General features: G+C 47.2%; 1 protein-coding gene across 2 annotated transcripts in view; it reads right to left on the bottom strand.

The window, feature by feature from the left end:
• The window catches only part of samd12 (sterile alpha motif domain containing 12), a 124,947-nt gene that overhangs the window by 60,337 nt on the left and 51,669 nt on the right, over positions 1-12,941 (bottom strand). For both annotated transcript variants that reach the window (XM_021571816.2, XM_021571815.2), the window contains exon 4: positions 7,911-8,051. In XM_021571816.2, the coding sequence (XP_021427491.2) occupies positions 7,911-8,051 (141 nt within the window). The remainder of the gene's footprint in view (positions 1-7,910; positions 8,052-12,941) is intronic.

Genomic DNA, 12,941 nt, shown 5'->3' on the forward strand with positions numbered 1-12,941 from the left:
AGAGAAAACACTCTTGCTTAAGAATGCAGTGAGAGCAGAGGCCATTTTAACCAGACCTACAGCAAAGACAATAGGTGAAGTGGACTGAAGAATGTAGTTATTGTTGCTACTAAAGTTATTGTTCATCTAACACAGTAACTAAAGTGTTTCCTTGCTATATCCATCTCCACCGATTAGTCCAATACACTTGACGGATAACTTTGTATCATACTCTTTGTGCTGTGTCATTCAAGTTCCTAAGAATAATGCAGTCACTTGCATTCAATGGCATGTTAATGAGGTTTGCCTCTAATAAAGAGTTACTATTGGAGTTATGTATCATTTATGGCCATGAAATTCAATACAGAGGGGACAATATTTTTGAACAACTAACCGCTAACTTCCCAGTCTATGCAGATTCAATACAGCCTAATGTGAACTACCCACAACTGTTTGAAAAAAATATTCAGTACAAGTCAAAAGTATGAACAGACCGACTCACTCAAGGGTTTCTTTATTTTTAATATTTTCTACATTGCAGAATAATAGTGAAGAAATCAAAACATTGAAATAACACATGTAGTAACCAACAACAACAACAAAGTGTTAAACAAATCAAAATATATTTTATTTTTGAAATGGTTCAAAGTAGCCACCCTTTGCCTTTGCCACAGCTTTGCACAGTCTTGGCATTCTCCCAACCAGCTTCATGATGTAGTCACCTGGAATGCATTTAAATTAACAGGTGTGCCTTGTTAAAAGTTAATTTGTGGAATTTCTTTCATTGAGGCAATCTGTTGAGTTGTGACAAGGTAGGGGTGGTTTACAGAAGATAGCCCTATTTGGTAAAAGACCAAGTTCATATTATGGCAAGAACAGACAAGCAAAGAGTAATGACAGTCCATCTTTACTTTAAGACATGAAGGTCAGTCAATACGGAAAACTTCAAAAGCTTTGAAAGTGCAGTCGCAAAAACAATCAATCGCTATGATGAAACTGGCTCTCATGAAGACCGCCACAGGAAAGGAAGAACCAGAGTTATCTCCGCTGCAGAGGATAAGGTCAGAGTTACCAGCCTCAGAAATTGCAGCACAAATAAATGCTTCAGAGTTCAAGTAACAGACATCAACATCAACTGTTCAGAGGAGACTGCGTGAATCAGGCCTTCATGGTCAAATTGCTGCAAAGAAGCCACTACTAAAGGACACCAATAGTAAGAAGACTTGCTTGGGCCAAGAAACACAAGCAATGTCCATTTGATCGGTGTAAATCTGTCCTTTGGTCTGATGAGTCCAAATTGGAGATATTTGGTTCCAACCACCGTGTCTTTGTGAGATGCAGAGTAGGTGAACGGATGATCTCCGCATATGTGGTTCCTACCGTGAAGTATGGAGGAGGAGGTGGGATGGTGCTTTGCTGGTGACACGGTCAGTGATTTATTTAGAATTCAAGGCACACTTAACCAGCATGGCTACCAGAGCATTCTGCAGCGATACGCCATCCCATGTTGTTTGCACTTGGTGGGACTATCATTTGTTTTTCAACAGGACAGTGACTCAACACACCTCCAGGCAGTGTAAACGCTATTTGACCAACAAAGGGAGTAATGGAGTGCTGCATCAGATTACCTGGCCTCCACAATCACCCAACCTTAACCTAATTGAGATGGTTGAACCACAGAGTGAAGGAAAAGCAGCCCAAAAGTGCTCAGTATATGTGGGAACTCTTTCAAGTCTGTTGGAAAAGCATTCCAGGTGAAGCTGGTTGAGAGAATGTCAAGAGTGTGCAAAGCTGTCATCAAGGTGGCTACTTTGAAGAATTTCAAATTTATTTTGATTTGTTTAACAGTTTTTTGGTTACTACATGATTCCAAGTGTTTTCATAGTTCATGTCTTCACTATTATTCTACAATGTAGAAAATATTAAAATAAACAAAAACCCATGTCCAAACTTTTGACTGGTACTGTATGTATGCATATACATCTCAAATAAAAACATGAACATTGTATACTTTAGTACTATACTAAACAAAAATAAAAATGCAACACGTACAAGTGTTGGTCCCATGTTTCATGAGCTGAAATAAAAGATTACAGAAATGTTCCATTTGCACAAAAAGCAAATCTTTCAAATGTTGTGCAATTTTGTGTAATTTGTTTTACTTCCCTGTTAGTGGGCATTTCTCTTTTGCCAAGATAATCAATCCACCTGACAGGTATGGCATATCAAGAAGCTGATTAAACAGCATGATCATTACACAGGTGCACCTTGTGCTGGGGACAAAATGCCACCAAAATGTGCAGTTGTCGTCACGCAACACAATGCCACAGATGTCAAGATGAGGTAGCGTGATATTGGTCTGAGACCAGCCACCCAGACAGCTGATGAAACTGTGGGTTTGCACAACTGAAGAATTTCTGCAAAAACTGTCAGAAACTGTCTCAGGGAAGCTCATCTGCGTGCTCGTCCTCACCAGGGTCTTGACCGGACTCCAGTTTGGCGTCGTAACCGACTTCAGTGGGAAAATGCTCACCTTCGATGGCCACTGGTACGCTGGAGAAATGTGCTCTTCACGGATTAATTCCAGTTTCAACTGTACCGGGCAGATGGTGTGTATGGCCTTGTGTGGACAAGCGGTTTGCTGATGTCAACATTGTGAACAGAGTGCCCCATGGTGACAGTGGGGTTATGGTATGGGCAGGCATAAATTACACTGCTCAAAAAAAATGAAGGGAACACTAAAATAACACATCCTAGATCTGAATGAATTAAATATCCTTATTAAATACTTTTTTTGTTACATAGTTGAATGTGCTGACAACAAAATCACACAAAAGTTATCAATGGAAATCAAATTTATCAACCCATGGAGGTCTGGATTTGGAGTCACACTCAAAATGAAAGTGGAAAACCACACTACAGGCTGATCCAACGTTGATGTAATGTCCTTAAAACAAGTCAAAATTAGGCTCAGTAGTGTGTGTGGCCTCCACGTGCCTGTATGACCTCCCTACAACGCCTGGGCATGCTCCTGATGAGGTGGCGGATGGTCTCCGGAGGGATCTCCTCCCAGACCTGGACTAAAGCATCCGCCAACTCCTGGACAGTCTGTGGTGCAACATGGCGTTGGTGGATGGAGCGAGACATGATGTCCCAGATGTGCTCAATTGGATTCAGGTCTGGGGAACGGGCGGGCCAGTCCATAGCATCAATGCCTTCCTCTTGCAGGAACTGCTGACACACTCCAGCCATATGAGGTCTAGTATTGTCTTCCATTAGGAGGAACCCAGGGCCAACCGCACCAGCATATGGTCTCACAAGGGGTCTGAGGATCTCATCTCGGTACCTAATGGCAGTCAGGCTACCTCTGGCGAGCACATGGAGGGCTGTGCGGCACCCCAAAGAAATGCCACCCCACACCATGACTGACCCACCGCCAAACCGGTCATGCTGGAGGATGTTGCAGGCAGCAGAACATTCTCCACGGCGTCTCCAGGCTGTCACGTCTGTCACATGTGCTCAGTGTGAACCTGCTTTCATCTGTGAAGAGCACAGGGCGCCAGTGGCGAATTTGCCAATCTTGGTGTTCTCTGGCAAATGCCAAACGTCTTGCATGGTGTTGGGCTGTAAGCACAACCCCCACCTATGGACGTCGGGCCCTCATACCACCCTCATGGAGTCTGTTTCTGACCGTTTGAGCAGACACATGCACATTTGTGGCCTGCTGGAGGTCATTTTGCAGGGCTCTGGCAGTGCTCCTCCTGCTCCTCCTTGCACAAAGGCGGAGGTAGCGGTCCTGCTGCTGGGTTGTTGCCCTCCTACGGCCTCCTCCACGTCTCCTGATGTACTGGCCTGTCTTCTGGTAGCGCCTCCATGCTCTGGACACTACGCTGACAGACACAGCAAATCTTCTTGCCACAGCTCGCATTGATGTGCCATCCTGGATGAGCTGCACTACCTGAGCCACTTAGACTCCGTCTCATGCTACCACTAGAGTGAAAGCACCGCCAGCATTCAAAAGTGACCAAATCATCAGCCAGGAAGCATAGGAACTGAGAAGTGGTCTGTGGTCCCCACCTGCAGAACCACTACTTTATTGGGGGTGTCTTGCTAATTGCCTATAATTTCCACCTGTTGTCTATTCCATTTGCACAACAGCATGTGAAATGTATTGTCAATCAGTGTTACTTCCTAAGTGGACAGTTTGATTTCACAGAAGTGTGATTGACTTGGAGTTACATTGTGTTGTTTAAGTGTTCCCTTTATTTTTTTGAGCAGTGTAGTTAATCCGCCACCATCTACTCATGTTTCAGCATGATAATGCACAGCCCCATCGCACAAGGATCTGTACACAATTGTTGGCAGCTGAAAATGTCATAGTTCTTCCATGGTCTGCATACTCACCAGACACCTCACCCATTGAGCATGTTTGGGATGCTCTGGTATCTAACCAACAGATGCATATCTGTATACCCAGTCGTGTGAAACCCATCGATAAGGGCCTAACAGATATATTTCAATTGACTGATTTAATTAAAAAGGAAATGTAAGTCTGTAAAATCTTTGAAATTGTTGCATGTTGTGTTTATATTTGTGTTCAGTTTAAATAGATTTTTCTTTATTGTTGCTTGTCAAGATGGTTAACAAGCTATAATTCATTACCAAGCAACTGTCTAAGTATTTGACTTGTATCCATGGATACAGACAGACCTAGAAGGAAAGTAGAAAATCAGTGGCATACACTTTGACTTTCAGGCTAACAAATACACTCTAGCAATGCCAAAACAACAGAGTATCCAGTCACATAAGTGGAGCAGCGGTTGAAGCAACCCACCTTCCTCTTACAGTACAGTATCCCTAATATGATTTGGCATTAACTGATGTAGTTGGAATTTGTGCACAACTTCCTTCATGAGATAGATGATAGTAAAGAGTTCAGGCTTGGATCCATTTTGACCATCCATGTGCCTGAAGGTGAACAAACTATGTTATGAAAGTATATGCAAATGGGACTGCCCGTTTAGGCAAACAATGACACTACCACGCTTTATTAACGTGCTCCGCAGTCTAAAAGCCGTCTTTCCCTAACTTGACTATTAGTGTTTAGCAAAAGGACAACTCTCCCTTTCTGTTGATAAAAAAGTAGAGAATCCTTCAGAATCATCCCTCTGGTGTGGAAACGATGAAGAGAGTGAGAGATGGGAATCCATTTTCCTCCCATGGCCCACTGTGCCTTAAAGGTTAATCACTACACCAGCAATCTCCTCTCCTCATCTCTCCTTCAGTCTCTACTTTTCTCACACAAAAAAAAAAAAACATGTCACTTATCTCAACTTCCCTCACCATTAGGTCCTTTCCAGCTGTTAGCCTTCCCACACATGTATTCCAAAGGTGTCTGAAGTACACTAGCGCTCCTCTGTTTCAGGCTCTCTCCCTCTATCATCTTGTCATCCTCCTTCAGTGTTTGCTTCCCCCACAATTGACCCACCGAGCACTTTCCGCAGTATATGCACTAAAACTAGTTCTCCTCTGTCCATCTCCTTCCCTCAATCTCTTCTTTTTGCACTTCCTCCTTTCTTCACACCAATCACCATTTCTCTCTCCTTCTCTCACCTCCTCTCTTCCCTCACTGTTCTAATTCTCACTACTCCTCTCACAGCAGTATTTCTAGTAGCACAAGCTTCAGCGTTCTAGGGACAGAGGAGGCCCCTCTCTACCCCTCTTGTTCTCCCTTATTTCAACTCTTTCCCAGCAGTAGCACCTACAGTGGATTTGCCCGGGGGCCCTAGTCTGTTCCAGCCTATCCACTGGTCCCTCTCTCTCCCCTCCCGCTCTCTGCTCGTCAGCACTGCAAGGGCAAAACAAGTGGCAAGAGAGAGAAGAGTGGCAATAAGAAAGGGACATCAAAGCGAAAACACAACTCCAACTGTTTTCCTGGAATTCATGACGAGAACAGTTTCCCAGTATTTGGGTTTCGCCCCCGAGGCAAAAGCGGTCTGTGTTGACAGCAAGAGACAAGTTGATGGGGATGAGGCTGATTCCAGTTGCCAGTGGTGATGTGGGCGTGTCAGTGCGAGTGATTCTGAGGAGAGACGAATCGCTAAGAATGACTGGATGTGAGGGGGTCAGTTACTCAGTGTTGGGTTTGGACGATGATCTGATATGGGGAGACAGACTGTAGAGAGTAGGTCCCAGAAATACACACATAAATTGGCTGTAGTGCTGATTGGGGCAGGTGGCTGTCTGCCTAGAGAACAATTTAAACTGACTGAGTGTAAAGACACACGACCATGCAATCGGGTGAGTGAAATGGCCTATCATTTCACAGGCTATCATTTTTAAAGCTGGTCACTGGTCAAACAGGCTTTATCATGACCAATGACAGGGGTTTTATGAGGTGCATCCCAGATGGCACCCTTTTCATTATATTCCTACTGTTGGTCAAACGTAGTGCGCTATATAGGGAATAGGGGGCCATTTGAGACACTACCACACAAAATTGATAAAAAAAATAAAATAAAAAATCCTCAGCAATCTACACACACACACAACTACCCCAAAATGACAAAGCGAAAACAGGAATACCGTATTTACCTAAATATTCAGGCCCTTTGCTAAGACTCGAAATTGAGCTCAAATGCATCCTGTTTCCATTGATCATCCATGAGATGTTTCTAAAACTTGGAGCCCACCTGTGGTAAATTCAATTGATTGGACATGATTTGGAAAGGCATACACCTGTCTATATAAGGTTCTACAGTTGACAGTACACGTCAGACCAAAAACCAAGCCATGAGGTCAAAGGAATTGTTCATAGAGCTCCAAGCCATGATTGTGTCGAGGCACAGATCTGGGGAAGGTTACCAAAAAATGTCTGCAGCATTGAAGGTCCCCAAGAACACAATGGCCTCCATCATTCTTAAATGCAAGAAGTTTGGAACCACCGAGTCCCTTACTAGAGCTCGGCCAAACTAAGCAATCAGGGGAGAAGGGCCTTGGTCAGGGAGGTGACCAAGAACCCGATGGTCACTCTGACCCGAGCTCCCCTGTGAAGATTGGATAACCTTCCAGACGGACAACCATCTCTGCAGGACTCTACCAATCAGGCCTTTTGGTAGAGTGGCCAGACGGAAGCCACTCCTTAGTAAAATGCACATGACAGCCTACTTGGAGTTTGCCAAAAGGAACCTAAAGTCTCTCAGACCATGAGAAACCAAGATTGAATTCTATAGACAATGCAAAGTGTCATGTCTGGAGGAAACCTGGCACCATCCCTACGGTGAAACATGGTGGTGGCAGCATCACGTTGTGGAGATGTTTTTCAGAGGCATGGACTGGGAGGCTAGTCAGGATCGAGGCAAAGATGTATGGAGAAAAGTACAGAGATATCCTTGATACCTGCTCCAGAGCGCTCAGGACCTCAGACTGGGGCAAAGGTTTATCTTCCAACAGGACAACGACCCTAAGCAGTCTTTGAATGTCCTTGAGTGGCCCAGCCAGAGCCTGGATTTGAACCCGATCGAACATCTCTGGAGATACCTGAAAATAGCTGTGCAGCAATGCTCCCCATCCAACCTGACAGAGCTTGAGAGGATCTGCAGAGAGGAATGGGAGAAACACCCCAAATACAGGTGTGCCAAGCTTGTAGCGTCATACCCAAGAAGACTCTAGGCTGTAATCGCTGCCAAAAGGTGTTTCAACAAAGTACTGAGTAATGGGTCTGAATACTTATGTTAAATATTATTTATATTTTTTTTACAACTTCGCAAAATAAATAAATAAAATGTTTTTGCTTTGTCATTATGGGGTATTGTGTGTAGATTGACGAGGGAAAACATGTTTTTAATCCGTTTTAGAATAAAGGCTGTAAACGTAACAAAATGTGGGAAAAAACCTACGGGTCTGAATACTTTCCCGAATGCGCTGTATACCTTGCGTGAGTAGTTGCAGGGTTCGGACTTCCTCTCTGACGCGGAGCTGCAGGACCTGCTGGAGGATGTACTGCCGTTGGCCGTCCTGCATGATGCCCATTCGCTCCAGCTTCCTGTCCGTCAATCTCATCAGAGCCCGTCCTGGATGGAAAGAGGGAGAGAGAGCGTTAGAAAGGTTAAAACCAACCCCTCATGAGATAAGACTGATGCGTCTCTCCCACCCAAAATAAACACCATAAGTAACAATGTATATTTAATGAAATTGATCAATTGTTTGGAATTGGATCACACTTCAGATCTCTGAAGCACCTCAAGGTGAACTAAAGCATAACTGACCAAAAATGACTGTCTCTCTGAATGCTGCCTTTAACTGCATTAAACTTTGCTACATACAATAAGCAGCACAATATATACATCCATGAAATATCCCATTTACATTGTGTAGATCTCACCAAGGGGACTATTCTCAAACCATGAATAGATCACTCTCTAGTCCAGGGTTCCCCAACTGGCAGCCAGTGGGCCAAATTTGTTTTCTGAGCAAAAAAAAAAAAACATTAATTTTTTCATGTTCAGTGCTTGACATGTAAAAACAGCAGGAAATCAGCTGTTACGGGGTCGGATTCTTCTGTTACGGTGCGTGAATGAGGACCCAAAAGCGAATTAACGTAAACAGAGCTTCTTTAATAACAAAACAAAACGTAGGCTCAGATGGACCGGCAGGTTCCGACAGGACAGGACAAGGTTGCAGCAAACATGACGATAGTCTGGTTCAGGCATGAACAACACAAACAAGAATCCGACAAAGACAGGAGCAGAAACAGAGAGAGATATAGAGGACTAATCAGAGGGAAAAAGGGAACAGGTGGGAAAAGGGGTGACGAGGTAGTTAGGAGGAGACAAGGCACAGCTGGGGGAAAGAGGGGGAGAAAAGGTAACCTAACAACGACCAGCAGAGGGAGACAGGGTGAAGGGAAAGGACAGAAACAAGACACAACATGACCGTACATGACAGTACCCCCCCACTCACCGAGCGCCTCCTGGCGCACTCGAGGAGGAAACCTGGCGGCAACGGAGGAAATCATCGATCAGCGCACGGTCCAGCACGTCCCGAGAGGGAACCCAACTCCTCTCCTCAGGACCGTACCCCTCCCAATCTACTAGGTACTGATGACCACGGCCCCGAGGACGCATGTCCAAAATCCTACGGACCCTGTAGATGGGTGCGCCCTCGACAAGGATGGGGGGGGGGGGGGGGGAAGACGAGCGGGGGCGCGAAGAACGGGCTTGACACAGGAGACATGGAAGACCGGGTGGACGCGACGAAGATATCGCGGAAGAAGAAGTCGAACTGCGACAGGATTAATGATCCGAGAAATACGGAACGGACCAATGAACCGCGGGGTCAACTTGCGAGAAGTGGTCTTAAGGGGAAGGTTCTGAGTGGAGAGCCAAACTCTCTGACCGCGACAATATCTAGGACTCTTAGTTCTACGCTTATTAGCAGCCCTCACAGTCTGCGCCCTATAACGGCAAAGTGCAGACCTGACCCTCTTCCAGGTGCGCTCGCAACGTTGGACAAAAGCCTGAGCGGAGGGGACGCTGGACTCGGCGAACTGAGATGAGAACAGCGGAGGCTGGTACCCGAGGCTACTCTGAAAAGGAGATAGCCCGGTCGCAGACGAAGGAAGCGAGTTGTGGGCGTATTCTGCCCAGGGGAGCTGTTCTGACCAAGACGCAGGGTTGCGAAAAGAAAGACTGCGTAAGATGCGACCAATAGTCTGATTGGCCCGTTCTGCTTGACCGTTAGACTGGGGGTGAAAGCCGGAAGAGAGACTGACGGAAGCCCCAATCAAACGGCAAAACTCCCTCCAAAATTGAGACGTGAATTGCGGACCTCTGTCCGAAACGACGTCTGACGGAAGGCCATGAATTCTGAAAACATTCTCGATGATGATTTGTGCCGTCTCTTTAGCAGAAGGAAGCTTAGCAAGGGGAATAAAATGAGCCGCCTTAGAGAACCTGTCGACAACCGTAAGAATAACAGTCTTCCCCGCTGACGAAGGCAGTCCGGTGACAAAATCTAAGGCGATGTGAGACCACGGTCGAGAGGGAATGGGAAGCGGCCTGAGACGGCCGGCAGGAGGAGAGTTACCGGACTTAGTCTGCGCGCAGACCGAACAAGCAGCCACGAAGCGACGCGTGTCATGCTCCCGGGTGGACCACCAAAAGCGCTGGCGAATGGAAGCAAGCGTACCCCGAACGCCAGGGTGGCCGGCTAACTTGGCAGAGTGAGCCCACTGAAGAACGGCCAGACGAGTAGGAACGGGAACGAAAAGAAGGTTCCTGGGACAAGCGCGCGGCGACGGAGTTTGAGTGAGTGCTTGCTTTACCTGCCTCTCAATTCCCCAGACAGTCAACCCGACAACACGCCCCTCAGGGAGAATCCCCTCGGGGTCAGTGGAGGCTACTGAAGAACTGAAGAGACGAGATAAAGCATCAGGCTTGGTGTTCTTAGAGCCCGGACGATAAGAAATCACGAACTCGAAACGAGCGAAAAACAGCGCCCAGCGCGCCTGACGCGCATTAAGTCGTTTGGCAGAACGGATGTACTCAAGGTTCCTATGGTCAGTCCAAACGACAAAAGGAACGGTCGCCCCCTCCAACCACTGTCGCCATTCGCCTAGGGCTAAGCGGATGGCGAGCAGTTCGCGGTTTCCCACATCATAGTTACGTTCCGATGGCGACAGGCGATGAGAAAAATACGCGCAAGGGTGGACCTTGTCGTCAGAGAAGGAGCGCTGAGAAAGAATGGCTCCCACGCCCACCTCTGACGCGTCAACCTCGACAATGAACTGTCTAGAGACGTCAGGTGTAACAAGGATAGGTGCGGATGTAAAACGATTCTTGAGGAGATCAAAAGCTCCCTGGGCGGAAACGGACCACTTAAAGCACGTCTTGACAGAAGTAAGGGCTGTGAGAGGGGCTGCCACCTGACCGAAATTACGGATGAAACGACGATAGAAGTTCGCGAAGCCAAGAAAGCGCTGCAACTCGACGCGTGACATAGGGACGGGCCAATCAATGACAGCTTGGACCTTAGCGGGATCCATCTTAATGCCTTCAGCGGAAATAACAGAACCGAGAAATGTGACGGAGGAGGCATGAAAAGAGCACTTCTCAGCCTTCACAAAAAGACAATTCTCTAAAAGGCGCTGGAGGACACGTCGAACGTGCTGAACATGAATCTGGAGTGACGGTGAAAAAATCAGGATATCGTCAAGGTAAACGAAAACAAAGATGTTCAGCATGTCTCTCAGGACATCATTGACTAATGCCTGAAAGACAGCTGGAGCGTTAGCGAGGCCGAAAGGAAGAACCCGGTATTCAAAGTGCCCTAACGGAGTGTTAAACGCCGTCTTCCACTCGTCCCCCTCCCTGATGCGCACGAGATGGTAAGCGTTACGAAGGTCCAACTTAGTGAAAAACCTGGCTCCCTGCAGGATCTCGAAGGCTGAAGACATAAGAGGAAGCGGATAACGATTCTTCACTGTTATGTCATTCAGCCCTCGATAATCTATGCAGGGGCGCAGGGACCCGTCCTTCTTCTTAACAAAAAAAACCCCCGCTCCGGCGGGAGAGGAGGAGGGGACTATGGTACCGGCGGCAAGAGCTACAGACAAATAATCTTCGAGAGCCTTACGTTCGGGAGCCGACAGAGAGTATAGTCTACCCCGGGGGGGAGTGGTTCCCGGAAGGAGATCAATACTACAATCATACGACCGGTGTGGAGGAAGAGAGGTGGCCCTGGACCGACTGAACACCGTGCGCAGATCGTGATATTCCTCCGGCACCCCTGTCAAATCGCCAGGCTCCTCCTGTGAAGAAGAGACAGAGGAAACAGGAGGGATAGCAGACATTAAACATTTCACATGACAAGAGACGTTCCAGGAGAGGATAGAATTACTAGACCAATTAATGGAAGGATTATGACAAACTAGCCAGGGATGGCCCAAAACAACAGGTGTAAAAGGTGAACGAAAAATTAAAAAAGAAATGGTTTCGCTATGATTACCAGAAACAGTGAGGGTTAAAGGTAGCGTCTCACGCTGAATCCTGGGGAGAGGACTACCATCCAGGGCGAACAAGGCCGTGGACTCCCTTAACTGTCTGAGAGGAATGTCATGTTCCCGAGCCCAGGTCTCGTCCATAAAACAGCCCTCCGCCCCAGAGTCTATTAAGGCACTGCAGGAAGCTGACGAACCGGTCCAGCGTAGATGGACCGACAAGGTAGTGCAGGATCTTGAAGGAGAGACAGGAGTAGTAGCGCTCACCAGTAGCCCTCCGCTTACTGATGAGCTCTGGCTTTTACTGGACATGAAGTGACAAAATGACCAGCAGAACCGCAATAGAGACAGAGGCGGTTGGTGATTCTCCGTTCCCTCTCCTTAGTCAAGATGCGGATACCTCCCAGCTGCATAGGCTCAGCACCCGAGCCGGCAGAGGAAGATGGTAGTGATGCGGAGAGGGGGGCAACGGAGAACGCGAGCTCCTTTCCACGAGCTCGGTGACGAAGATCAACCCGTCGCTCAATGCGAATAGCGAGTTCAATCAAGGAATCCACGCTGGAAGGAACCTCCCGGGAGAGAATCTCATCCTTTACCTCTGCGCGGAGACCCTCCAGAAAACGAGCGAGCAAAGCCGGCTCGTTCCAGCCACTGGAGGCAGCAAGAGTGCGAAACTCAATAGAGTAGTCTGTTATGGATCGATTACCCTGACATAGGGAAGACAGGGCCCTGGAAGCCTCCTCCCCAAAAACAGATCGATCAAAAACCCGTATCATCTCCTCCTTAAAGTCCTGATACTGGTTAGTACACTCAGCCCTTGCCTCCCAGATTGCCGTGCCCCACTCACGAGCCCGTCCAGTAAGGAGAGATATGACGTAGGCGACACGAGCAGTGCTCCTGGAGTAAGTGTTGGGCTGGAGAGAAAACACAATATCACACTGGGTGAGGAACGAGCGGCATTCAG

Source organism: Oncorhynchus mykiss, chromosome 18, assembly GCF_013265735.2.
Source record: "Oncorhynchus mykiss isolate Arlee chromosome 18, USDA_OmykA_1.1, whole genome shotgun sequence".
Taxonomy (NCBI): domain Eukaryota; kingdom Metazoa; phylum Chordata; class Actinopteri; order Salmoniformes; family Salmonidae; genus Oncorhynchus; species Oncorhynchus mykiss.